Source organism: Diprion similis, chromosome 6 (genome assembly GCF_021155765.1).
Source record: "Diprion similis isolate iyDipSimi1 chromosome 6, iyDipSimi1.1, whole genome shotgun sequence".
Taxonomy (NCBI): domain Eukaryota; kingdom Metazoa; phylum Arthropoda; class Insecta; order Hymenoptera; family Diprionidae; genus Diprion; species Diprion similis.
In genome coordinates this window covers 16,574,889-16,602,589 of record NC_060110.1, presented here as the reverse complement: position 1 = coordinate 16,602,589, position 27,701 = coordinate 16,574,889, and the positions used below count along the sequence as shown (strand labels likewise).

General features: G+C 40.6%; 1 protein-coding gene and 1 long non-coding RNA gene across 3 annotated transcripts; one reads left to right on the top strand and one right to left on the bottom strand.

Moving 5' to 3' along the window:
• Positions 1 to 2,585: 2,585 nt before the first annotated feature.
• LOC124407363 (protein unc-93 homolog A) lies at positions 2,586 to 25,320 on the top strand. 2 transcript variants are annotated; one of them, XM_046883437.1, is made up of 8 exons: positions 17,551 to 18,007; positions 18,402 to 18,713; positions 19,384 to 20,017; positions 20,109 to 20,503; positions 22,229 to 22,361; positions 22,682 to 22,939; positions 23,549 to 23,686; positions 24,152 to 25,320. In XM_046883437.1, exons 2-8 carry the CDS (start codon positions 18,519 to 18,521, stop codon positions 24,370 to 24,372), a joined length of 1,974 nt encoding a protein of 657 aa, XP_046739393.1. In that variant the 5' UTR covers positions 17,551 to 18,007; positions 18,402 to 18,518; the 3' UTR covers positions 24,373 to 25,320. The 2 variants fall into 2 exon arrangements, with proteins under 2 accessions (XP_046739394.1, XP_046739393.1); XM_046883438.1 differs by lacking the exons at positions 17,551 to 18,007; positions 22,682 to 22,939 and adding an exon at positions 2,586 to 2,746.
• On the bottom strand, positions 19,463 to 27,701 carry LOC124407366. Its single transcript, XR_006929307.1, has 3 exons — positions 27,441 to 27,701; positions 26,221 to 26,226; positions 19,463 to 19,474 (listed from the first exon to the last, which is right to left on the bottom strand). It is a non-coding gene; the product is annotated as an uncharacterized LOC124407366 (long non-coding RNA).

The following is a 27,701-nucleotide window of genomic DNA, read 5'->3' as shown; positions in this document are numbered from 1 at the left end:
CGAAATCAGCTGGCGGCGAAAAAATTCTGCGCCAAAGTTGCCAGTCCTGTACCCGCGACTTCACTTCCCAAGCAGCTTTGTTTCGTTCACTTTGAAATGTCGAAACACGCCAACTGCCAATTACCAAAAGTTACTTCGTGCAGAAGATCCGCATCACCGGACGCTTTTTATTTCCTCGCCTTCAGTATCGACGACTCTCGACGAAGGGATGACCGCAGCGCTACTTCCCTGATGCTTTTAGGTTCTTGCACTTTTTTAACTTAATTTGTTTGACGAAAGGCGACGTCCGCCTCTGCACTCAAGACAGGGAACAAAGTCACGTGCTTACGACATTGCAAATTTTTGCCATTTTGTGTACTTTTCACTTTTTCCCGTAAACCCTGTTCTCGCGGGACAAAAACACCTTAGGTAAAAAAATTCATTTCTTTAATTTATTAGTCTCGGCTCTAAACACGGTGGTGAAAAATGTACAATTTTTTCAAATAAATCTTGTCTTCAAGTACACAGCACCTTGAGCTGTTGAATTATTACGGCACTCGTCCTCTTCGGTGCTTTGCGACAAAGTTTAATATTCTCTAGTTTCTCCATACTTGATGGTCAGGCTGCAAATTCCGTTTAAGTATTGCGAAAAACTCTTCTAAGAGGGAGTAGTCATAGTTTATTTAGTGAATCTTGTCAACGAGCATGTCCCTCATGTCCATATATCAGCGACGTCAACTTTCATCGCTTTTATTGCCAGAAAAGAATCAAATATGCAGAAACCAATTCGTTCGCTTGTCCGAATAACTACGAGGAACGAATTCAAGATATCCAAGAGACGGCTTCAAAATTCATAAGGCTATGAGTTTCACAGCGAGCGTTTTCAATCCATCGGATTCTTTTCTACAAATATCATCCAAGCATAGCCGAATGAAAAATTCTGCGATTGATGAAATGTAAAAGTTTTATCACGATAATAAGTATACCGGCAGTTATAAGTTAAAGAACTTATAAACATTGAGAAAAAAAATTTCAAAGATTGTTGCTGTTTGAAAATCAGCTGAAACTGCAAAATTTTAATTTCGAGAGGAGTTTAAAAAGTACTCCATCCTTGCAAATATATTGTAATAAATATATCGGCGAACAAAAATTGCATGAAATTTTTTTCACATCCCACCAAAGTTTGCGGTCTATGCTATATTTATAATATCGGTCTAAATTAAGGAGCTTAAGGTGGATCATAAGACGGATCATAATTTACACCATCCACGAATAATCCTGCGGGATCTATTTCTGCAGTGTTTTTTCGGTGATTGGTCATCAACGATGTTTGTCCGTCCACACAACAATTTCTATGATCCTCTATTTTTATACATCTTCAAACCCATGACGCGACCCACAATGAATATCCTGCAATTTATACGACCATATAATCGCTGTAAAATTTTTTTTTTTTAAATTCGGCTTACCGTGTCGTCAGCTGCTGATTTTCCGCATGTATGTAACAAAGCCCGCAGGCTTTGCACGCACGAATAGCCGGGGGGAAAATTACCATGTCGGATTACCGCAGCATAGGCGTATCGGAACTCATTGGATCTCGCCGTTTCTGGGGAACAGAATATGCACCTATGTACCCGGACGGCTCGATTTCATTGAGCGCGACAGAGCCTTAAGGATCGGGACGGGAGTACGCACTCTCGTCGATATCGACCCGTGGGAGGAGGTGGAGATGGTGGTGGTGGTGGAGGCAGAGGACAGCAGGCACAGTAGGAGAAGCCGAGAGGCGGCAAAGAGGGGAGGACGGGGGCTGCCGAACGAACCCAACGACCACCCGCAGCCTCCCTTAGCCACCCCTGGGCCAGCTGGCCTTCAGCCCTCTCTTCCTCTTCTGTTTGGAAACTACCCTCACCCAGTTAACACGCGGATTCTCGGTCTGCGCTCCGTGCTGTTCGCTCTCGTCGCGGTCGCGGGTAAACTGGTCTTGTTTCGGCACCGCGAGTGCTGGTGAGACCTCCGGTACACGCCGGTAATTCCAAGCACATCGTCGGTGCGTATAGAGATTAATCGCTATCAAAGTCCCAACTTTATTTTTTACCCGAGTCTGCAGGGGTCGATGTGTTGATTCTTACTCTTCAGCGTGGAACGCGGCGTGGCGACGGTGAAGATTTCAAAATTCGCATACCGTCTTGCCTGACGGGTATTTTTTTTTTTTTTTTTTTTTATCACTTTTTATTTTTTTCTTGTCATAAATTTTTTTCCGAGGACCTGATATACAGCGTCCAGAACATCAACGGTGAACGTGAAACTGGACAGATTTACCTTGAGGCGAACAACACTCTTACGTAAAGCAAGTATTTCCGTAAAAATTGTTCAAAAGAAATTCAGCCTTGTGTCTCGTTGTGATATTTTTTTTTCAAACTTCGAATTACCTGCTACATTATGTGTCGTATTACTTATTTTTGTCTCTCTTCGGAATAACCGCAGTTTTTTCTATGGCGGTAGCTCGCCTTTCGTAGAAAATCAAAACGGAAATACGCTAGGGAGCTACTTTTTAACGCGAGACGGAAAAAGAAAGAAAAAAGAAAAAATTTATTTAAATCTCGAGCGTAAATCTGATCGAGGAGGTGGCGAAGAAGGGTTAAGCGACATCGCTGAGCAGATTCTGCGATGAAATGTTCATCCCAGTTTCAACCATAAATCTTGAAACTCTTCCGAAGTTTGACAGAAGCCAAGTGGTTTGAAAGTTTGCAGACCGCGTAGGATCAGAGTGAGTTATAAAAGGCAGCATTATCACATCATCTACAATTTTTTTTTTTTTTTTTCAACAGTTTCAGCATGCAATTCGATGGCTTTCAACTCACTTGATTGCACGTTGCAATTCTATTGCAATAAATGTTCTAGGAACATCTAGCACAGCATGGTTTAATCATTAGTTACTTTTTCTCTACCTTTTACCTTCCAATTTGCATAAGTCAACATGCTTGTTAGTCAAAAATCCGCATCGATAACTTTTGCAGTTAATTAGGTAATTGGTTTGTCCCACGTCGGCTACGTCATCGAATGAACGGACGTTTATGCAGCATGTATGCCCTGTCGAATACTTACACCACGTGACTGGTTGTATCACAGAAACAGTTTTGCATGCACTTGGTTTCAACTGATTCTACCAATAAGAGGGAATCGGTAAATTGTCTTCGAAATTCTGCGACGTTTCAGGATACAACTGCGAGAAGAAATTGGCGATATGGTGTGTTTGTAATATTATTGTAACAAAGCATGAAGATAAATGCCGCGATAAAAACGATGTCTGAAACATTGAATATCAAAAGAAAAAACAATCAACTTGACGAATTTGGTACTGATAAAAAAAAAAAAACAAAAAAAAAGACATATCAAATCTTTTCGAGCAGTAAAACTGTAAAACTTTGAAAATTTTTAGCATACGTCCAGCACGGCGATGATATTCAATGATTCACTTGTACGGCGGGATAATTATCTTTACTTGTAGTCGGCTGGTCCACGATACTCCGTATTTACAAGGGCAAGCAAGGAGCAGGACACACCTGTAGACGCAATCGATAGGCAAACCTCGCTTCAGTGTTCCGTCTATATTTCACATTTGCTTCTATAGCAGTTGTGTATTGGCGCCGGGACCTTTGCAGCACGTAGTATTGGTGTGACAGTGAGATTGGATTAACGAAATTGCTCGTGAAAATCCTTGACCCAGCCTCTAGGCAAGCAGTCACTATCCCTCAACTCAGACACAGATTATTTACAATTACGGCTGGACGGAATGGGCAATTCGGTGATCCGATGTTTCTCATTCCTAAAATCTGATCCTTCCATTTCCGGGCACATCCTGAAGTTTATCTTTTAGGTCGAACACCAATTAGAAATACTGCGTGTTCGGTTTAAGCATGATCCTAACTGCGCGATGCGTCCTTCGAAAGTAACCGAATTTGTTTCTTTCTTGAAAATTTAATTCAACAGGTCCTTGAGATACTTCGCAATTAGAAAGAGATTAACGAGGTTGATAGATGTCGAGTATCTATGTACTTACTTGAAGTATGTAATGAAAACGCGTGTTTACTTCATCGGTAACTCGAGCTGTATAGATACGCAAAATTTAATTGGCTTAATTGGACGAAGTCGCGAAACCTGCAATGATTGCAGTTCATTCGGAGAATACTTTACGCGCAAGGTGGATCAGTTCAATTCGAATTTCAGGAAAACCGGCTACAGATTGAATTTAAATTTGGATTGTATAGTCGCGATATTATACGTGGGTAATAGATTTTTCTTTCATCCTCACTGCTGGACTTCAGCTGCACGATTTACCCATGGTTTAACTCTTTTACACTATAGAGTGAATATACGATAGTGCTGGTTAATGGAGCGTTCAGTGGACGAACGACGGAGCTTGAGTTACGACAATATCTTTACCCCGCATTTATCGTTGTTGACGATCAACAGTTTCGTATTTCGATGCCATGAAGGTATAAATCAAAATGAAAGCAATCGCACGGCATTGAATATTCTGCCGTTCCTTCAGAGTTCGTATCAAAATTCTCAAATGATTCGGAAATCTAATTTTATTCAACGTGAAGAATAATGAGTATAAAAAATCGACCTCCAACGACATGCGGAAAGCTCAGAATTCGTTTCACAATTTATAAATATTCAACTCGCAATATTTCCACCCAAGCAAATCGCCCTCGTGGCTTGAGTTAATTCAGAACAACAATCCTCGAGGGCTTCCTCCCTGAATTATTTGGCTTTATTATTACAGTTGAATAGAAATTATTATATGCTTGAAGAAAGAATTCGTGCTAAAATACGTTTCTTGACTGTCCCAGTAGCGGCAGAACTGTGGCGGAATAAATCCAGCTTTCATTTTAGCTCCCTTTTTCGAGTGAACAATTTCTGGTATCATATTCGCGGCCTCGTCCACTTCGCTCTCGAGGCTACGCGTCGACCATTTTCTTTGTGGATGTGATAAACCGGAAGTGGCAACTACGGACAGCTTTTTAATGAGGAATTGTCATCGTACAACGCGGGTTTAACGTTAAGCTGCGCCTAGTCTTACCGCGATTCGTATAACGGAGTGAAAATTTATATAATACCCGTTATAATTTGCTTTGCGAATTACGGAATATAACCTGGCTCTGACAACTGCGGACGTGCGTTTGACAAGGAATTGTTATTGTCCCTGCACGCTGCCGGCGATCAATTCACAATTCATTCTACTCGACAAAGTCGACGAAATCTTGAGCGCAGAATCGGTCCACTGTTACTACATCAACGGTTCACACAATCAATCAACATCCTCAAACTGGGATAAATTGTGCCTAAGGATTACAAAAACTTCCCAATTTTCTGCACATTCATTATGCTTAATGATACTCAATTCTCTTCTTCCTTTTTGAGTTTTTCTTCTTTTTTTTCTTCATTAGGCAGGATTTACAATCAAAAAGGCTCATTGTGTGGAATTGTATTTTCGTTGGCTCTATTTTTACAAAGAGGTTGATTTTATCAAATAAAAGAACGTCGATAAATGAACGATTGAAAATTATTCGTTTTAAAATTCCGTAGAAGTAGCAAGAACCGCGATTAACAAGATTAATTCTCACAGAGTCGAATAAATTTCCACTTTACAGATTCAACAGCTAAATTTTTCGCCTACAAGTCACCAGCCAGTCCCCAATAATTAACTCTGGCAGCCATTGATCACGGGAAAATGTGTTTTACATTTTTATCACGTATAACTGGGAGAGACGGAACGTCCAAAAAGTTCTATGATCCAATAATTATACTTCCTAAGATGCTTTGATGTATACAAATTTTCTCGTGGTTTTGAAGTTGCTCTCGATAGACTAGCCGGTTTTTAGTTTACCTATCTGCGGATAATATATATATTTTTTTTCCATTTCATTTTATGTTCTCATAAAAAAAAGTTCCCAAAGCAGAGTGATCATTGGGTGGAAAAGGTGTTTAAGGCTCGTAAAACATAACGAGAACATGATCAGCTAATCCTGTTCACCCGACAAACTTTGACGCTTCCCGCGACAAAGTTTCACTGAAAAAGTTATTAATTAGTTTCTTCTCTTAATTTCGTGTAAAAAGTTGCGGAAAGTAAGAAAGTCCATCGTGCAGCACAGGATCCGCTTTATCTCTGGCATTAATTTACCGATTCTAAATTTTGCTGATTCATTATTGGATTAATATGAACTTTTTTACTCCCCCTTAAATATAATTATTACACGCGGAAGGAAATCATTCGATAATCCAGTTCACGAGTGAGCGACAATGAGCGAAGGTTCGTCGTCTGAATCTGCGTTATAATCCTTCGTGACTAATTTGTTCGATCGTCGTTTTCCCTTTCCGCAAAACGTCTTATCCGGGATCCCGTCGCGGTTGCTGAGCGCAAATATCGCACCTGCAATGCGCGGAAACGGTCACGCATTCTGCTCATTTCTTTCGCTATTATGTTATTCTAAGATTGGATTTTTTCTTCCTGACTTGCATTGTTGATGTTTACACGAAAACGGTCAGAAGATTAGGTACAGGTACAAGTATAGTCATATATGATAAAAAAAAAAAATAATCGGAAACTGGTAAACGACGCGACTTGAACTGTCACGTGGTCGTTGGTTCGAGGCCGCGGCTTCATGACCTTGTTATCCATAAACTAAATCATCCGTGATGTAAGTGATTTTTACTTAATATTTCTAGATAGTAGCAATTGGTTACATCGACGTGAAGCACGCAGTGTTGAATAGAAATTTCTGTAGGCGAGATTTTAAAATAGATCTTTAGGCTTTCAAGGGTGGACATGAATTTTTAGAACTGAATAAATAGAATCGATATTTTTTTTTAAAGGCGTATTTTTAAATATTCCTTAAAATTGTAAAATCAATTCCCGCAGTTCAAATTCCTCTTCAGAAATATTGAATTATCAAAAAAAATTCCTTAAAATTTTTATATTCATGAAAAAATGAAATTTGTGAAAAAATGGTCATTTTTCATATATTTCATATTTTGGGTAAAAATTGGATTGAGTGGTTAAAACCATCAACAAACAAGTAACGACGAATGCAAATTTCGGTGCTTGCTTTTAAGGTCTCTCACGAAAAGAATCATTAGCGGAGGTCGACTGACTTGCAAATGTATTAAGCCCACTTACTCATTTATGAGTGCAAAATATTCATTGAAATGGACGCGGTTTTATATAGTACAAGATGCTGGGATTATTGACTTAAGATACCGCGAAAATTTTAAGGCCTAATGTATATTATACATATAGAGCTACTGATCTCACTGAGGAGCGCGGAAACACGTTTTGGACGAAATTTGTTCCATGTAATTCGAGGAGATTATACCTAATCTTGATGCGTCGAGTGAGCTTATATTTAAGTATAAAAAATGTAACCTGAATCTCCGTCAATTTTTACACCCCGAGGATTTAATTTTTCACCCACGCTTAGAGGGAAGAAAAGTGATATTGTTATTACATTAATTATACTTTTTATCCGATCCTAGATATGTTTAATTTTTTTACTTTTTAATCGACTGCGTAGGCATTAAAATTTTTCAATTGTTGCATGTGTTTAAAAATATTCGGAGATCAGCCATCAATGTTGTTTGCAGTTCTCTTTTTTTTTTTTAATTTAAGCTACCTCTGCCGATACGCAGAGTTTTTTGAAAATAAGGAAATGCTTCTACGATTGCTTCTAATTTTGTTTATTCTACTTCAAGTCCTGATTAGAATTGTGAATCTTTGTCAGTAAACCGTTTATCTCGAGAAGAATCGTTGCTGGGATCGGAAATAGAATAAAATTGCGAATGCTAGAATCTCGAGAAATATTAGTGATGTTGCAAAAATTATTCATCCTGAATTACGATGAAGCATATTGACCGCAGCGTTCAGCTCTGCTTATTCCGAGTCAAGAATATGGATTAATATGGATGGGATTCGCTGTGTCGTTTGAATAACGCAGAGATAAATGGATGCGTTTTTACCCCGAATCAGTATTCCGCTCGTAATTGACGGAAGCCGATGCACCGAACAAATACGAAGTTAAATGTATTTCCTATCAGGATAAAAAAAAGCGACGCCAGAATGAATGACTTTTTCAAACAAAGTTATTGACCGCGTCCAAACGAAATACGCGATCGTCCAGGCATCATTCGAGTGTTACGAATACTTAAAAAAAATAGACGGAGTAAAAGGCATCGGGTATTCGGTCTGATCGAACCTTCGAGGATATTCAATATTTTTCGATCGGAAGAACAATTTTTATTTTCAAGGCGTGAGGGCCAAAAGTATAAGCATCAATTCTCACTTTGCAATCACAACTGATTACACATTACGAAAAAGACATTTAATTCCTTAACGAACTGTGAGTAATCTGTCGAATTCACGAAAATTGTAATTGATTTGTTATTGCGTATAAAATACTGGTTATATCTTAAAAATTCTCACCCTGCATCTGCAGACACTTCGATTTTTATTATAACGATGCTGTTTGTCCTTTGCATACTTCGGCTGACACTGAGCTGCCTGACTTATTTGTAAACTAGCTGTTCGTTAATGGCGAATATCAACGGCCTCAGCAATGAGGTTTGAGTGGTCAATATAAGGGTAGGAATAAGAATGGGGGAAATGCATTAGCCCACCCACCTCCACCACTCTCGGCATGATGGCTTCACTGCGGGGCTGTGGATGTTCTAGTCAGTGCTTAATAACATTGTTTCTTCTCGATCGTTCGCACTTGATACAAACAAACAACATTATCTATCTCATCCTAGAAGTTGCTCATCGACGGATAGCCTTCGTTCTCCAGTCATGCATGACAATGATTTTACTGCGGCTACGCGATCGTTTAACACATGAATCAATCAAGATTTACGCACGTTAACACTGCGGGGTTACGATCATAAACTACTTACACACCGCACGCTGTAAAGAGCGAGTAAAACCATTAATCTTTACATATTTATTATAATTTTCACGCAACGAGTAAGTACCTAGGTAAATAATTATTACTACACGAACTGTTGAGAGATCAAGAGAGGTGGAGAGACAGTGAAATAATCGTGATATTGGGTTTCTGGAAATGTAGAGTTTCAAACGGTTCGTAATCACGTTTGGTAATTAATTCGTTGTTTGTTCACATTAGCTTGATTATACAGCAACGGTGAATATATGTATAATTAATAGGGTTGTATAGCAAGTCTTTTTGCTCGATGAAACTGAAAGCTTTTGTTGATATTCGCAATTAGTCTTGGGAAAGATGCGGGTAGTCGGTGATAAAATGTGATTCTATAAAAGCAGACAAAGTCCTATATAGTACGGGGTCATCTTGTGTCTTAAATCTTCAGTGAAACATTGCCGTCACAGCAGCAACTTCCCTTCTCATCTCTGCACCGTGACATCGGTCATCTGAAAGAAAAATTGCTGTAGGTACATTAAATTATGGAGTTAGACAAAGAAGAATTTCCCAACAGAAATTGCACCGAATAACCCAAGCTCCTGTTAGTCCGTTCAACTTTAGCCATCTCCAGAAAACTTTATGACGACTTAGCCAGCCGGCTTCCACACCAAATCGTTGCAAGAATTTTCACGCTGTTTCTAAACTTACTTATAGTTTCACCCCGAACAGAGCGTTGTTCGGACACACAAAGTGTCTTTAGAACTGAATAACGCGCTGGAAATTCTCCAGACCATGGGGATGGTCCCCAATAAATTCCGAACAACAATTGAGGAGGTCGTCTCCAGGATTTAGCACACCGTCCGGACTTTAAGTGAGCAAATTGAGACTGACCAGGATTCGTGTCCGAGCAACGGCACGTCGGTTATCTCGGTATAAACCTGTGATCCATGGACGGATCGTGCGCCGTATTGTTTAATCGCCCGAAGCTATTCCGGTGCTGCGGTTGTTAGCACTTCCGTTACTGCTACACGTACCTACTACAATCAATATCCGCCACGTTCCGTCATGAATAAACCCGCTGGTCCACTCGATATCTCCTTCTGAAAATGAAAACTGGTCCACCTTGGCTCCAGCTACACCCACAACAGCGGAGTCCTATCAGTGCTTCGCTGTTTCATTCTCTTTAAATTCACCAACCTTGAATTTCCGGATGTGATATCGGAGGTTTTCTGCTTGATTAATTGGGATTAGTTTTGTTCTTTTCTCTTGACATTTGAAGCCCGGAAGAGTCGAGTATGCAATCGCGTCATTAGCTAGCCCTCCGGAGTTGACGATAAGACTGCTAATCGCGATAGCAGCTCGTGATTTGTAAACAAAATTTCAACACTATTACGTTGAATTACCGTATTACATTTTATTAAGTGAATTTCGACCTGGTACACGTATTTGATTCAATTCGCAATGTCACTAAGTCCTTGACATTTCATCCTGAAGAAGAAAGAGGGAAAAAAATGGTGACAATGAACAAAATTTGCGCATAAAATTAACACGTCGTACTTAGAGGTGTGGCACAATTTGTATACCACCCACAGCTCGCTGGCTTTGAACCACATTCATTGTGCGAACAAGCTCGCAGCCTCATTTACGAGTAAAATCTCATAGCTGGGTGAGTCTCTCATCATCAAAAGATACCGCTGAGGTGCTTGGCGTAGATACTTACATGAGCAAAGTAACCGGCTGTGAGCCAGAATGTAATAAAGTTACATTGCCTTAGCTGAGAAAAGAAAAAACGTGTTACTCTTAACGATCATTTCAACTGTCTACAAAACGACAACTTTATAATAGGAGAGAGCATTGTTCGGCTATAAGCGTATGATAAGAAACGAAGTCATATAGTTAAAACGAGACACTGGGTATGATATACTTTGTTTAGACGGGCGAAAAGATGATTTCAAAAATTGAGTCTCACCGGAAAAGAAGAAATAACTCATACGTTTGACGGTTTCCTTAGATCAAGTCAGGCAACTGAAATGGAGTTTCGGGTGAGACTTGGCCGTTGCCGAATCACGAACAATTTATCACGTAATCCACGATGAGATGACAGAGCTCTAGTCACATGAGCATTGCGTGTGAGAAATACGGAGGCAGCCATGAACTGTTGAATTGTGAGATAAAAATGAAATTACAGAGAATGAAAAAATAAACGCGTGGAATTGTCGTGCGACTTCAAAGAGGCGTTGCAACAGGAATGTGAGCTCTTTTTCATCAGTTCGCGTGTATATGTAATAAACCCTGAATGTCGTTCAATTTCAGACCGATGCGAGTCACGAAGTTGGTTTATAGCTAAAAACAGCCGATGGAAGAAATTGAAGTAAATTGCAGTAAATTGAGATGGATAACTTTGTTGACTTCGTGGATGAGGTGGCAAAATTGAGTTTAGCATGTTTTGAAAATAGGGCGACCTCAGGGATCATTCAATAAAGACATTGTCTTATTTCCTGCATTTCTCGATATATCACGACTGATACTTATGCTGTTTTGATCTACAATGGAAAAATTTTATGAACTTATCTCGTACAGCCAAGCCATGGCCATTCTGAATTATCGTAACTATACATCGACGGGACGATGGTTGCTCAAGGTGTAATTTTCAAAGGCAAATAATCACAATTTAGAACGTGCAATTGGTGGGTTGATACAATTTAGAATACAGTCGAAACTCGACCAAACAAGGTCAAATACTTCCCCTATAAACCGACAAAGTAAATTTTCTCTAGCCGCATGCGAATTTCACGCTTCATTATACTAAGAATTAATTATATTACATAGAGTTCCGTTGCCGCCTCGTTGCGGTATGCGGAAGGATCAAGATTTCTCGAGCAAAAGTATCACGTGATACATTTATTATATCATGTACTGTTGTGGCGCCTGTTATGTCCGCCATTACTCGTTCACATTTCAGCTGTACATTAGGAGTAGGAGGAACAATAGCGGTGTATATACCTGAGGCGGAATGTCAAGCCAGCGTTGATGCTAATCAAGAAGAAAAATTTGCCCGAGGTTGTATCAAATTGTCTGAGCCGTAAATACAAGCGAGAACTGCCACTTTGCTCGTGTGACGTTGTGAGCAATCGATTTGTACTTGACTCTTGTTTTTCTCGTACACGTATTTGTTCAAAGTTATAATGAATCAAGCAGCTACACCAGAACTTTGTGCCATTAGTTGTAACGAAGATGTCGCCTCGGTAATCGGATTAAAGTCTGCAAAATAGTCGGGGTTGTAGACTACGCAATCACCTAAGAAGTTTTAGGCAATTATTAAGGTGCCGTTTGTCAAACTGTTTATACGGTTCTTGAAACACCCCTCAAGAATCTTTTTTCAAACCTCACGGCACGTCATACGCTTCGGCGATAAATCCCGTGTCTCATTTCTTCAGTTTGTTTAAAAGAAATGGCAGATGAAGTATGCCCGACGTTGTTTCGCGCCAAACCGATCTCAGCAAACAACTTTACTTCGGAAGAAAAATTTCCTCAATTTAAATAATTTACAATTGATTACCACTCGAATGCATCAAGCGGAACAAACTTGCCACGCCCATAACGCAATACCTGCACGCGATAATTGTTCCCGAACGAATACTCGTCAACAAGTTAGATCCTATCACATTATTCTACAAAACAGTCGGTATAATGTTACTAGACTACGTTATAAAATGCCAACGAAGGGGATATTAAGGCAATTGAGAGGGCAAAAAAAAAAAAAGTAGTGAAAGCCAATTTGTAATATTTGAAATTCACGTTATGAATAAACGATCGTTAGTCTTATTGATGATCTAATACGTCGGATCTATATCTAAGCTGATGCGTGACTGAGGACATAGCCCGCGGTGTCTCGTTCCAGGTGACCAGTCACACATCCATTGTCTATGCAATTACAATTACACACACACATTAACAAACATATTAACACACATACACTAAACAAAATCTGAGGAACCCATTCTTCAATAAAGGCAAATCACCACCTCGGTACGTGTCGGAAAAGACGCGCTACGCTTCGACGAGAGCAAATCGTTTGATTATAAGGAGATACGTCTGCTCACGCCCTCTTTAAATATTCTGGAGTCACCCTCTCTCATATCCGGTAAGTATAAGGAAAAAGCTAGTCTGAGGGCAAGGAGACTTGTATTAGGGTTCCTTCGCCCTCGTGATGAGCGAGGCCAAAGCGGAGAACAAATTACCTACCTAGAAACTTAACGCTCGTTTCACCCCCCCCCCCCCCCCCCCCCCCCCCCCCCCCAATCGATATACGTAGGTATACCCTGAAGGTCCTCGAAGATTCAGAGGTCTTCGGAACGCTCCCTAAGGGGGGATTCGAGCCCGCCATTCGCCTCGAAGTGTATTAAATTGCTCGGGAATCCCGGGAATCTTTACGACGTGCGGGTCATGATTTTCGAGAGGGTGCACAGCAGCTGGTGGTGGATTCCGTGGCGATATTAATACCGACTTTTGCGGGATCAGACCAATTACGAATCGCTCGCTCCAATGCGTTTGTCGCTGGTGTAGACTGTTATAGTAATGATGAGAGCGGTATAAAAACGTCAAGAAAAAGTGTTACGTATTTACAATTATCGTGTATAACACAACACCGTGTTGTTTCAAGCTGTACGTTTTGTACCGCTTCATTTATCGCGATAACCGCTGTTCACCTTTTGTTTATACTGATTATCGGATGACAATGCAATACTTTTTTTTTCCAATTACAACCTTGGTATTCGCAGCTATTACGGCTACTGGATCGAAAAACACAGCGGTTATCGAGTCTGGAACAACGGATTGGACTGTCACTCTAGCCCGGCAGGTGCTTTGTTTGAAAACATGGCGAATTCAATTAATCAACACGCGTTATAACGAATGTCATAGTGGATTCCGACAATGGATGACACGATGGCGACAAAAGCTGACTCTCAGGTCCTAAAAGCTATCCTGGTGATCGTGCGATGAATTGGTTATATCAATTCAGCTGCCGCAGCAGTTTGGGAGGAACGTCAATCAGCCGGAATTTTTATTGAAAGTTCTGAAAAGCGTTGAACTCATTGCTCCTCAGAAGAACGGCTTCAGACCCGGCGTCGAATGAAACTACAGGCACTCAGCCTTCGAAGATCCTCGAAAACTGCCGGATCGCTTGATGAGCCGGAAAGGGCGAATAAAGCATTCCGCCGTCCTCATTCACCTAAAAAGAGCACTTCAAAGTGCTCGATTCAAATCGGGTGATCCTGATTGGCCGGCAGCCGAAGCAGAACCCCGAACACGAGGTGTTGCGCAACCGCGGCGATGATCAGCTCCAGCGTCTGCACGTGCCTTTACTCCACGTCGACGCCGGCTTCGGGCCTTTTATTTCACGCCTGTCACCCGGTAGTCCACGTTCATGGTCGCACGATCCGAGTCGTATTCGTCGTTAGGAGATACGTGTAACAGCCGGAGGCAAGGAATTCATTCGGAACCGGAACAGCCGGTGGAATTTTGAACGAGGAAAAAACTGTTTCGCACTACAGAGATCAGACGTTGTTTGCTTTTTCTCCGGAAGATCCTACGAGTCCGGAAGTCCGTGGCGAAATTACGCGGTTCGTATCTCTATTTTATAAGGGCAGTCCATAGCATTCTTGTCTGGCAATGACGTCCTCGATATTTTGTTGGGTATTCCTCGGATTGTGGTAATGTATGAAAAATGCCAAGCAGATAGTTCCGTCAGTGATATGAGAGAGTCAAACTCACCCTTATGGAATACACCAGTTTTCCCAGGCCAAGCATATCTCCAAACACTGTCAAAATTGTTCGCGGTTTAGTTACAGGACTTTTGTCCATGATGCGATAATCTTCTTCTGTTCAAGTGATCGGATAACTTGTCACATACAGACAATAAGTGACACTGCAAGGCAATAACTTTGAAAAAAAAAGCTTCTACCTTTGTCCATATTTTTCAGATGTTCGATCTCAACCTAGAAGCATCACGTACCTCCGTGAGAGGAGAAATACGAGATAAAAAGAATCTGACAAGTTTCCTCGTACGCGGTAGCGACGTACCCCCAGGTCCCTCCAAAGGGTGCTTTTCAAGCGGGACGTGAGGGTGATATTTTCACAGTAAACGACGTTGCGTGGGCCCTGCGTAACGCTTGCTCGGTTCTAAATCAGAATCAATGTGGGTGCGGCTTGTTCCCGGGAATCAGTCGTACCTTGAACAGACGATCCCGGGAGCTTTCTGTGAAACTGGTGGCTCAACGCCAGCAGACAGGTAACCGAAGTTACGTTTCACGTCTGCAATGTAGGTATTACCATTTCTGAAAAGATATTCTCATATGTGACCACCGCCTATATATACCTTTGCACATACCGATTCTGGTAGGCAGGGGCTCAAGTAGGGTATCCACATCAGTCAAGGGGTAGGAAATTAATATCGAGCTTAAATGTTCCGCTGACAAAATTGCGTGACTAAAGCGCGGATCGACATGTTCCCGTGAGAAGCTCACAGTTGAGAGTCAAGGTCGCATTGTCACGAGGTGGGATATAGATTGGTGATTTACTGCGATTACTTGTCACCGCGCGGTGTAATCGTTCCTTTAACACTACCGTGTATTTTGCGCTCGCGTCACTGATGATTTATAAGCATGTAATTAACGATCTCACGGTAATATTTATCAGAGCACACAGTCACGGAAATTAGTCAATCGAAACTTCGGTAGTGGCACCTATTTTTTATTCACATACTCATACATTATGAATCAATTTATGAAAAGGTTATAACGTTGTTGAAAATTATTCATTGCGAAATATGGTCTGTTTTGAGCAAATAAATGTTTCTTTTCTATTGCATAATATTCGCAAGTTGATCCGACGGTATTTAATGAGATCATAACGTGTCGTTCAACCGTAACAAATCAATTATGCATCCTGTTCCTGGCTCAGTGGGTAGGGCAAACAAGTTTTTAAGGCGAAGCGTTGGGACCATTTTACTTGTCCTCGACGATACGATTTTCATGGGAGATGAGAAATATGACAGACAAGTGGGGGTGTAATATCGCTTCACTTCACATTGAATGACGTGAATGTTCCTCGCCCAATTTTGCTTTACCCGAACGAAAGGCTCCGGAAGATATTCTAATATCTCTGTTTTATTACCCCGGTTCACCGGTATTTCAAAATTTAATCAGGATTGGAAGTACGTCGCCGCTCGAACGACTTGGATAAAAGCGGGCGCAAAGATGCGAATTTGATATTATTTTGTAGAGAAGAAATTAAAGTCTGTATTGAAATAAGTAAGGATATTTACCGGTACATGTTCTGGATAATCAAGCTCCGAAAATTAAGTTCTTCAAAGAGAGTTGAAAAAACTCTGATATACTCTTACTTCTGGCATTTCTGTATATAAGTCTCAGTTTGATAACCAAATTTCCATTCTTCGAACAAGACTTCAGCATGCTAAATAAAAGCGAATTGCAGATGAAAAAATCCTTTCAAACTGACCGACCGCTCAAAAACGCCTCTGAATATGGTTGGAATAATAATTAATATATCAAGTTGAGAAAATATCAGTCTACACCGCAGCTACCTTGACTGGATTGCGCCCCAAGTTAAAAAATTTTGCATACCTCAACGCAGTCTCGCTTCAGGCAAAGCAATCACCTATGAAATTGTTTGATGCTGTCAGCCAGTAGCTTTCATCATTTTACACGCGCCCCCGTATAGCCTGCTAGACCCTTTTTTCCGACTTACTGTGCGCAAAAACTTTTGAAAACGTGCTCGTTATTGTCTGCTTTGCGTTGTCCTGGTCAACAGCCTGTAACAGGCGTCAATAATTTGGTGAATCCGACTATTATACGTGTAAGCTGGTTCAGAGAATGGTGGAAGATGATGTCTATGCGTATTTTTATTTGCTTTCAATTGTGCGGTGATATTGTTGCTGTGTTACAAAGAAGTCGTGCGACTGACCATTTTTATCACTCACCTCGTGAAATCTCGAGATTCGAGTTGTTGATATGTGTGTATATTAGGGTGTTTTGATGTTTTAAGAACCCACTGCAAAGGACAATTCAAAAAAATTTTTTTAGAAGTCGCTCCACATTTTCTAAAACGTCAGAAATCGTGAAAAATCGATTTTTTTTTTAAATTTTTTCTCGTTACGGTATACTTTTAAAGACAAAAAAAAAAAGTTTCCGACAGTTTCAGTTCGAAATTTGAATTTTGAAAGGTCGCTCATAAGTTTTTTTTCAATTTTTTAGTGCATTTCTTTAGATCTTTTCGAGCGACCTTTTAATATTCATATTAAAATTTCATAAATTTTTTTTCTTTAATTTATTAAGAAAGAATCGATAACAATACACCACGACATGAATTAAAAATCAAACAAAATACTGAAAATATAATTTTTTTAATTTACTTTTTTTACGAGTTTTGACATTTTAAAAAACTTAGAGCGACCTCTTAAAATTTTTTTTTGAGCTGTCCTTTGAAGTGGGCTCTCAAAACATCAAAAACTAACATTTTGTCACACGAGACTCAAAAAAAAAAAAAAATTCGGTTTTTTTGCGCCACCCTTGTGTATACGGATTACCGAGCATCGAAACTGTAACTCCTGCAGATACCTATATATCGCAATTTGCAAATGGTCTATGCAAGTAGTGCCGCTAATGTTTAAAAGCAAGGCTATCCGCAGTTTTCCATTCGCTGCGAGATGTTTTACAACTTCTGATAAAAACCCGACAGTACAGCTGCAACGATCGCCTAACAACAAGATCTCTGCCAAGGTTCTCACCCGCGTGATCTGATTTATCGCGGCAACAGCTATACTCCATTGCATTTATTTATTGGGTTCGTGTCTTTCCTGTGTGTTACGTGGAAAAAACCCACGTCGAACATGTTATATCACGAAGGGTTTCCCGGAGCTGGCAATTTTTAAGGCTTGGTAGCACCTACGCTGTAAGCCAGAAGCCTGGTTGATCAATTTTGAATCAACCAATCGCTATATAAGGAATCCCATTTTCTAAGAGCACCAGAATTGCATTGATTGCGTAAAATATTAGTCAACTAGTAACCTTCGCGTAAATTTTTATACATTTTTTATACTATACAAAAAACAAAAGGAAAATGCGAATGGTCATTATGAAAAATATTTCCCTTTATCTCTTAGGTCAATTAATTCCTCTTTCAGCCCCGATATTATTCATGTCTTCGTGAAACCGATTTGCATGCCGAGCGAACAAGTATCCGCTGAACTAAGTTCCACGCCTCCTTTTTCATCGACATGACTGGTTGAATCGTTGAAGTTCTCGCCGCACCCACGCTGGGTACATATGCGTATAGCGTTTGCTTTGTTGCAGACATACATATTTTCCTTTTGCAATAGTAAATAATATGCGGTGCTTCGAATCGGGCCGATATTTCGAATCACTCAAATCAATCAAAAACGTTTCTCGATATTTCTGTATGTTTCAGGTCCGGCAATGTCGAGCCACGATATTCGAAATAATCCAACTACTTTCCTCGACGATCCAGTCTGATCACGATGCTTCCGGGACCATTAGGAAAATAATAATCTAATCGAATCACGCCATGGGGTCACTGCCGAATCTTCATGAGCTGTCAAGGGAGAAGCTGGAGAGTCCCGTACATCGGCCAGCTCCCATTGGAGGCCTCGGACCCATAAGGCTTCCCCCGCAACCGCCACTCTTAATGCATACCCACCGACGGGCGAGGAGCAGCGGCCACCATCACAACGCGTTATGGGACAACGACGCGATGCTCGAGGTGCGACTCTCGCCGCAAGTAATTACAAGGGTTTCCCACCCGCTTTCAGCATCCCATTCAGGTTTATTGTTGTACCGTCACGTGCCGTTGCGACAGCACCAAGTAACAAGCAACGTGAAACAAGGATGGTGTCTGCTTTTTTTTATCACCAGGGAAAAGCCTCTTTGCAACGGAACTTTCTTTGGTTTCTACCTGTATTACCCATTACCTATTTGGAAATAAGTCACTTTCACAAGTATACCGAGAGATTTTCAATATTAAAGTTGAATATGCATCGCGCAGGAATTGTTGAAAAGTACATTGGCGAAGAATAAGAGTTTCGAATAATTGGTTTTTCACGAAGGACAACCTTCGTCGTCTGTTCGACCGAGGGAAAATATTTTGCCCGAAATAACCAGGCTGAGGTCTTCCGCGTAAAGGGGTTAAATCCTGTACAAAAACAGGAAATTTCTGATCTATAGCGTAGAGGCGAGAGTCGATTGCTCCCTGAGCCTCTTAGGATGAAAATATCACGTACACGAGATGTTTGTCTTGCCTGAACGGTGCGCTTCGGGAGCTGAAAGCCAACATTGTTAACGGTTGAAATCGCGTCTCCATCCCCACAGTCACAAGCCATAAGAACGTTATTACACCTGTAATCGCACGATGAAGAAAATCCCCTTCATTTTAGCAGCACATGGCGACGTACTCCCCGATCTCTTGCCGCTCGGCGAGGACTTCCGGTCTGGCTTGGCGTCGCCGAGAGTCGATGAGCTCTTCCGCTGGAGCGTCTTCGGTCCGGAGGCTGATAGCCGCCGTCCGCTCGACCCCCGCTGGACCGCGGCCCCCGAGGAAGGCGGTGCTCAGACACTGCGCCGCACTCCTCCTCGGTCACGCAGCCGCATCAGCGGCGATGCTGCCGATGTTCCCCCTGCAGGCCGGCCTGGGAGCCTTCAACTCTCATCTGGGTCCGGTCCTGCTGGCGCTCCTCTTCGCGACGGCGACTCTGACGTCCTGTTTCGCCCCGATAATCGTCCAGCGGGTGAACACGAACCTGACACTGTGCTTGGGGCACCTGGTGACGAGCATCTTCGTCGGGGTGCATCTCTACCCCGAGTGGTACCTCCTGGTACCGGGCTACGTGCTGCTCGGGGCCTGGGTAAGCCCCTGTTTTCTGGCGCGAACATCTCAGGTGAACATATCAGCGGCGAGACTGAGTCTGGTCAGCTCGGACCCCGAGGACCCCGACGAGACAAGGCGCGAATGTCATCTCCGGCGGCTCAGCCGAGGCCTGAGACTCGCAGAGGACATGGGCCTCGCCGTAGGTCGGTGCAGGGATTTCAACCTCTTCTGCAATCCAATTTTAGTTTAATTTTTTCTACCACCTCCACCCATTTTCTTACAATTTTTCAACAGGCTGCCTGGTCGCGGCTATCCTCGTAAAGATCACCGACCCAACACCTCCCGCGGGGATCGACGGCGAGATCGAGGACTTTTGCGGGGCCGAGTACTGCCCCGAGGAGAATTACTTCTACAACGAGAGCATGATGCTCGTTCCCACCGTGCCGCATAGCACCTCCACCATAATGCTCAGTGTCTGGCTTGGCCTCAGCGTACTTGCCTTGGCCATCTCTTGCGGGCTCTTGGACTCGCGGATGAAGGAACCTCAGACCGTCAGCGAACACTCGAGTACCGAGCACTGGCTCCGGGCGATCAAGACTGCCTTCCAGGACCCTCGACTCCAGTTGGCCACCCCCCTGGCACTTTTTATTGGCCTCGAGCAAGGCTTCATGTTCGCTGATTTTATGGAGGTGAGTATGCTTGTGCTCTTTGTGACCAAGAACCTCGAGTACTTACATTGCTACGGTAACTGGGATCGACAGATAAATGCAGGAAAAATATCATTGGATAAATAGTCGAGGAAATTATACTGAAAGATTTTTTCCTTTTTTGGGTATGTCTTTTGAACCATTGATCCCAGCGAAATGGGACCAATTTATTCACGTGACCAAAAATCCTCACGTCGATATGAAGTGCCGTGCGATAACTGACCAAAACAAAGATAGGCGATATCCGATTGGCCGTAGAATAATGAAACTTGGTAATTCGTTCCCTCATTTAGTTCACTTTATACTAATAATTTACAGATGGAACAGGCATATCAGACGATTACGAGATAAGGATTCTATGAATATTCATCAAATGTACTGTAACGTGACAAACTATTAGGAAATCAAAGAAACGATTTTGAGAAATTATAAACGAGATAAAGAGAAAATAGTGATCAGATAACTAGAAACGGAATAAGAGACAAAATTAGAGTCTTTATAAGCTAATTAAGTTACCAATCACTACTGAGAACAATAGATAAAAAATTCAAATAACACAATGTAATCAAAGATATTCTACTCAAGCATAAGTAAAGCGCTGCTACTCAGCGACATCAGAAAATCCTTCCAAACAGGATGAAATCTAGGAAATATATAATAGTCACTACAATTTAATACTAAACTAACCAGTTGCGAAATTACTTGCAATATTAGATAATAAAAGAGAATAAAATGTGAGATAATAAGAGAATACGATATGATCCCACGTGGCTCACGCAGAGCAAACTGCGAGATAAGAAAGAATCGATAATAGGTAAGAAAAGGAAAGAAAAAGATATAATGCAAGTAAATTCCTGGTTTCACAGAATAGAAAGAAAACTTCACTTACCAATATAGAAGAAAGCTGATAGAGAGAAGAAGAGCACTGAATCGAAAGAATAAGCGAAAAATAGCGATATTAGAATACACGAAAGCACGTCTGTAGGTTCGACTAGCTGAACGTAGAATGAGAAGAGACGAGCGGCGATCCTGACGATCCCGGTCAATTTTCGGCGAGATTTTGTCACGTGATCCTCTTCCCGTATTTGGTGATCTATAATTGGGCCAGAGGGTCACGTGGTACGGGTCAACAGGTATAGACGAGCGTTAATCCATTTCTGAGTGTCTTCTCCCCCCACGTTGACATATATTGAATTATCGATCTGTCGAGCGATATGTGGGAGGGTTACCTCGAAGCGATGTTTTTGAAGATATTTCTCGTAGTGCGATACAAAGATCATAAAAAAAGATAGGAATTAGCTTAATAAATAGGTCTCATTTAGAAATTAATTAGTCGTTCTTATTGGAGTATTGGCCTCAGACGTCTTTTCGTTACTTTTAAGCGACATTCTGAAAATAAATAGTGCGATATTTAAACCATGTGACGGGGTAGAAAATGCCACGTCACAGTACATAGTTAAATCTTGCGAGGAAAAATCGAATCGTAGGTTTTCAGATGCATATAATGCTTGAATGGTTCTCACTCTTAACGGCCGATCAAACCAAACAGCTTTCCGCATTTGGATCAACAGAAGGGTTGCGTTCCTGCAACCCTTCGTCCAATATAGAATCTATACATCGAGCAACGTTACAAGCGTTAAGTTAATGCACTTTCCTGCCAATTTCCTCTTTCGAAGTACTCGTTAAATCCGCTTGTTCCACCGGCAGGCTTACGTCGTTTGCGCCCTGGGAGGTGCAGGGACGGTCACTCTCAGTTTTTTGAGTCTGGCCCTGCTGCAGGCGATTGCTGGGGTCACACTCTCGATGCTGCTCAGACACATTAGAAGATACTTCGTCGTTGGTAAGTGCTTCCAGCTATTTATGATACTCACATACACAAATTTCCACCGCCTTGCTTGAACTGTAAGTAATAATTATGGGGTACGATGACAAAACATGTCTGGCTTATCAAAAGTATAATTTATACTTACTGTTAAACTGATTTTCATGCACCCTCTGAAGCTAGTCTTGATTTTGGGGGCATTCGTAAAATACGCTGTCCAGTTTTTTTCCTACCAAGAATTCATCGATATGTGATACTCTTGGTGAAATGGAGTTGCTTTAACCGATTCACAAGTTTCAACTGCAGATATAATATTTGTTTCACGCACTTTGAAACAGACTCTTCTTCCATGGCTGCGCCGAAGCTCTTGAAATTTTTTTGCAGAGTTAATTTCTGCACAGCTTGTGGTGTATTGTGCGGAACAATTCAAATACTTATATCTAACAATGAGAACGATGAAATGTCCGACCAAAAGACAAAGACTTGGCGCTTTGTACCTACTTTTGTGACAAAATATCTGCAGTTCTCAAATCCTCGGTGTATTGTTTTCAAACTCCGGGATACTTCTAATTTCATCACTGAAAACGAGTTCTTCAGTAAGTAAAATTCTCTAGGCTGAATGGTGAAAGCAATGAGTTAATGCCGTGTATTAATTATTCGTTAAAATAAAGTAAAGCTTCGGTCTTTTTACTAATCTGCCATCAACGTGAAAGCCTTTTTTAATTCTTTCCTTGCTTCCCAGTTTTTGTTTCTGTACATAAACACAGGTATAATCTCCAGGAGGTTCTTAGATTGTCACGAAAGGTATCAATCTTCGTTCTGAAAAAATCACTGTTACGCTAAGTAACCGCGTTCAGGATTGGAATACCCTGATTGACTGAATTTGCGAGGCTCCGTATGAATATTAATTAACGATGGTGATCTGTGGGTAATGATGAATCGTAATTATTTGCCATTCTTATGGCAACTCCTAAAAAGTCTGAGGGATCAGATAAAAATTATATTCTATAACCCGGGTATTAAATTTCTTGGAGGGAAGGTAATTTCCGTTTCGGGAAATGAGCGATTAATAGTATCAGGCTTCATTAAACCAGCTGGGTAAGATCCGGCACAAAAATTCCATCCGCGAAGGTAAATCGCGGTAATCACCCTCCACCGATTTGCCTCCGGTTTCCCCGTTTACTGACTTCCATTTCCCATTACAGTGGTCGGATTAGCATTTCATGCTTGCCTGCTTCTCGTCCTCGTGGCTTGGAGACCTGCCGGCGACGATCCGGCTCTTTTTCACGTTATTTCCGCTGCCTGGGGCGTCTGCAATGCGATTTGGGAAACCTTGATTTACAGTAAGTGACTATACGTGCAAGATTTATCAAAATGATCTACACTCAGAGATCATCAAATCGAGGGAAATGTCGTGGCTGCTTCACAGTTCTCGATTATTATCATTGTTTCCACAATCGAGACATACAATTCTTCGGAGTACAAAATGAAAATGAGTTTTGCAGTTGTAATCAGAAAATCTATAAGTATGTCTTACTAAATAATCTTTTCGACAATGTTGACTCGTGCTGCAATATTTTTATAATTTGAAGTTGGTGTTGATCCAATGCTTCAGAGATTCAATGTTGCAATAAGCCGAAAATATGTCACATGTTCATGTAAGTTCAACAGATTTTCATCCGTTATTGTAACAACGTGAATTTTACTCATATCTTATAGTAACTATAAATAATGAAATTTCCCTCAACGACAGAAGAGCTCTGCACGACGAATAATTTTCCAACTTTCCTCAACTTTGTCGCTTCCAGCTCTACTGCAGAGACTATATCCCAGCACGTGGCAAGCCCCTCTCTCGACTTCGCTGTTCTGGCGATGGCTGGGATTGGCTCTGGCACTTGGCTTGCACGGACTTGTCTGCACGCGGATTCGCATTCTCGGCTTGGCGTCGATGCTGCTGTTATCGGTGACCCCGTATACTTGGTTGGAAATCCGACTAGCCAAGAGAGGCAAAAGCTTGGCACCATTGTGACCGCGCAGAATGGGATCCGAATTATTCAGGGGTAAGCATTCGCACAGTGGCTGAGGCGGGCTCGGTTCATCCGGCTGCAGAGCGAGAAGACGTTTGACCAACATCCGGGACACGGCGAGAAACGTCAATAACATTTTCATCTGCCACACACGCTCACCTCAGAGTTCGAGTCAGCAGCCTGGAAATTCGGAAATTTCTCATAATGCGTGACTCGGAGCAGCTCTCCTGGAAATCTACTTGTTTGAGAAACATCTGAAGTCAGAAAGGCAATTACTTGTATCTGCATAGGTGTATGTGTGTATAGAGAAACTTGAGATGCCGGATGGACCGAGGCCGAAAAAATTTGTACCATGTGAAAAGTCGTTAGAAAATCGAAGTCACATAGCCACCTAAATATAATGTCGAACTTCTTTCACGTAGAACGCATTTGTACGATTTTTGTAGTACACCACGTCATATATATGTTACATGGTATTGCTAATCTTAAGTTCCAGCCATATATGCATGTGCAGTGAACATATTTCTATAAGGTTGTTAATGAGAACTCGGTTGATGGCTGAAAAATTGACATTCAATTTACCAGCCTTGACTCTCTGTTTTTTTGCAGCCTTGCACAGTGGTTGAAAAGAAGAATTAATAAAATAATCAGAATTAATGTAATTTCAATTTCAGTACAGTCTGTAATTATATAAAACTCTCTGATTGACTTTCAAAATTCGTGTTCAAATGGTTTATATTCACACATGTAAGCAGATATATTTCTTGTAAGAGGATTCGTCCAAGAACACGTAGCATTTTCGAAGAATACATTTGCAAAGATATGATCCAGATGATCTTACACACAGATACGTCGTAGCCAAAGTAGCTACGCCCTCATGGATGTATACTTATTAGGGTGGTCGGTATCCCCAACACATACTTCTCACCCCTGGAGTCGATAGATAATGCCGAAAATTAATTCAGTATCTCTGCTTGATTGAAAAAGGTGCTGTAATCTACGTAAAAATGATTTTTAATAAACATTTTTCGATTTAACAAAGTGAGCTATTGTTCAATTCGTTCTATTCAATTAGAAAAAATGGGGAATTTCCGAGCAAACTCAGAATAGAATTAATTAAACAACAGTTTTATTCTTTTTCACTCGAAGATTCAGATTTTTTTTCCAGTTTCAAATTTTCGAATCAAATGAAATGAATTTGCCAATAGTATTGTTCCTGCTAATTCAAAAATTGAGGATTCTTTTTTATTTTTAACTACAAATCGATTTCAGCACCCTTTCCAACTAAGCTAAAAATGTGAAATAATTCACATACTATTTTTTCGTCATTATCTATTGTTTCCAGGGGTTAGAATTATATATTGGAAATCAGGGACCACCACCCTAATACTTATACATGATCTAAACTCTAGTCAATAAGGTGAAGATGGAATTGAATATAGTATTTTATTAACGGAGCCCAACGTCATGAATTGTAAATGAAATATTTAATAGGTATACATTATATAATTATATACTTCTTCTCAATAACGATGAAAGTTTACCGTAGCACGGCATCATGTGGAATAGACTTCGTATTAGAATAGACAAAATACGACAGTGCCTCGATGAAAAATAATGAAAAAAAAAGAACAATTATTATTAGTTTTTTTTTTAAATCTATAGTATCATTCGAAGATAACCTTAAGATGGCAGGGGAACTAATTCATCAATACAGCTGATCCTTAATTATATCCTGTAAATGACCGCTTTAGTTGTAGGATATTGGATGTATGCAGCTGAAGCTTGGCGATTGGCAAAACTGTTGAGATAATTCAAGATATCAACAATCTTTTTCAGTACATTCGTACATTTCTCTGAATTTTTCTGATAAAGAAACGAATTTAGTAACAGGCTGTTCAACGGTGCACGTAAATCTGTGGCCATTGAAACTTTCTGCCAGTTGCCTCGTCCGGTAAACCCTGTAATCATTTCAGCATCAGCGTTTGAACATGCGATGACACTTACAGTATCCGACTTTAATTAAATTTGAAAATAATCGGTCGAGCTATTTTTAATTAACTCTTATTTTCTGCAGGTATATAGCAGAATGTAAATAATCGCTAATTGAAAGTGAGAAAATAAAGCACATAAGCCTTCTTATAAAATGTAGAGACGTAGCAAAGTATCATTAATTAAAACGTTCTTGAGCTCGTTATCGGATTATCCAGACTCTGTTTCGCTGTTATAATCGAAATACAAACAGACCTGTGATATTAATATTAAAAGAAAAAGTCAGAACCCAAGATAAATAAAAAAAATTAAATCATTGCTTCATCTATAGTCTCAGTAGCGATAGTTAACTCTTGCGAAGAATATCGCTCGGAGTTAGAAAACATTTAGATATACTTGACTCTATTTCGAGTCCGATTAATGGTTTCATCGCGTTTATTTGCATTCTGTCATTTACCAATTTTTGGAACCCTGTGTTATTATAGTCTTCGATTTTTTGCAACATTTCTCAGTAAACCAAAATGAAATGAGACGATTTACAAATTCTGCATTCCAAGGAATCCCGTTCCTTTATTCGAATATGGAAATTATTATAAGAATACAAAATTTCTTTAAAAATAGAATTTAATCAATAATTATTCCTAATAACTCCAATAATAATGTAGGCCATTGAAATTTACCTGAACTTATCGTGAATGAAAAAAGCAAGTGCAACATTTAATTTTCCAGTATCCATAAAATTGAAGAAAAAATTTGATAGAATTCCCAGTTCGAATTTCCGGCAGAACGGGATTGGAGTATGTCGCGATGAATTATTTCTAATTCGTTTTGGTTTACTGGTTTCACTTCCCCGTTTTCAATTAGTTTTGGTTTACTGGGTTCGCTTCCCCGTTTCCGATTCAATACCCTGCTATCCACGTGCACGATCAACATTACATAATACAACCAAACAACTCTGACAAACCCTCAAACTAGTACATCGAATTGCTTGTTAGCGTATAAACGGAGAATGAAGAAAAAATTTTGTGACAATCTCTCAGATACGTATACATATACACTCGTATTATATAATATACACTATATGTATAATGCCTATATATACACGTACATTTCGCAAGTCGGAACGAGTTTATTATCAACAATTTAAATACCTTGTGTACAGCCGTTTATGTAGCTCTAGAATTATTACGTAATTATAATAATTAGTGCAGATCACAAACCGGTACCTCAGACATCTGTTGTCATTTGCGTGGGTACAAGCCTTGGCATTGATGACTTTTTGCTCTAAACGTCATACTAGCTCGCACATTCTGTTTCTAGCACTCTTTCAGATTGCGGC

What these genes read in the sequence shown, in the direction of transcription:
- LOC124407363 (XM_046883437.1), top strand. Translation starts at nt 18,519, where the DNA reads ATGGGGTCACTGCCGAATCTTCATGAGCTGTCAAGGGAGAAGCTGGAG. An exon ending in GGACATGGGCCTCGCCGTAG is followed by an intron (nt 20,018 to 20,108) that starts GTCGGTGCAGGG and finishes ATTTTTCAACAG; the next exon opens with GCTGCCTGGTCGCGGCTATC. An exon ending in CACTGAAAACGAGTTCTTCA is followed by an intron (nt 22,940 to 23,548) that starts GTAAGTAAAATT and finishes TTCCCATTACAG; the next exon opens with TGGTCGGATTAGCATTTCAT.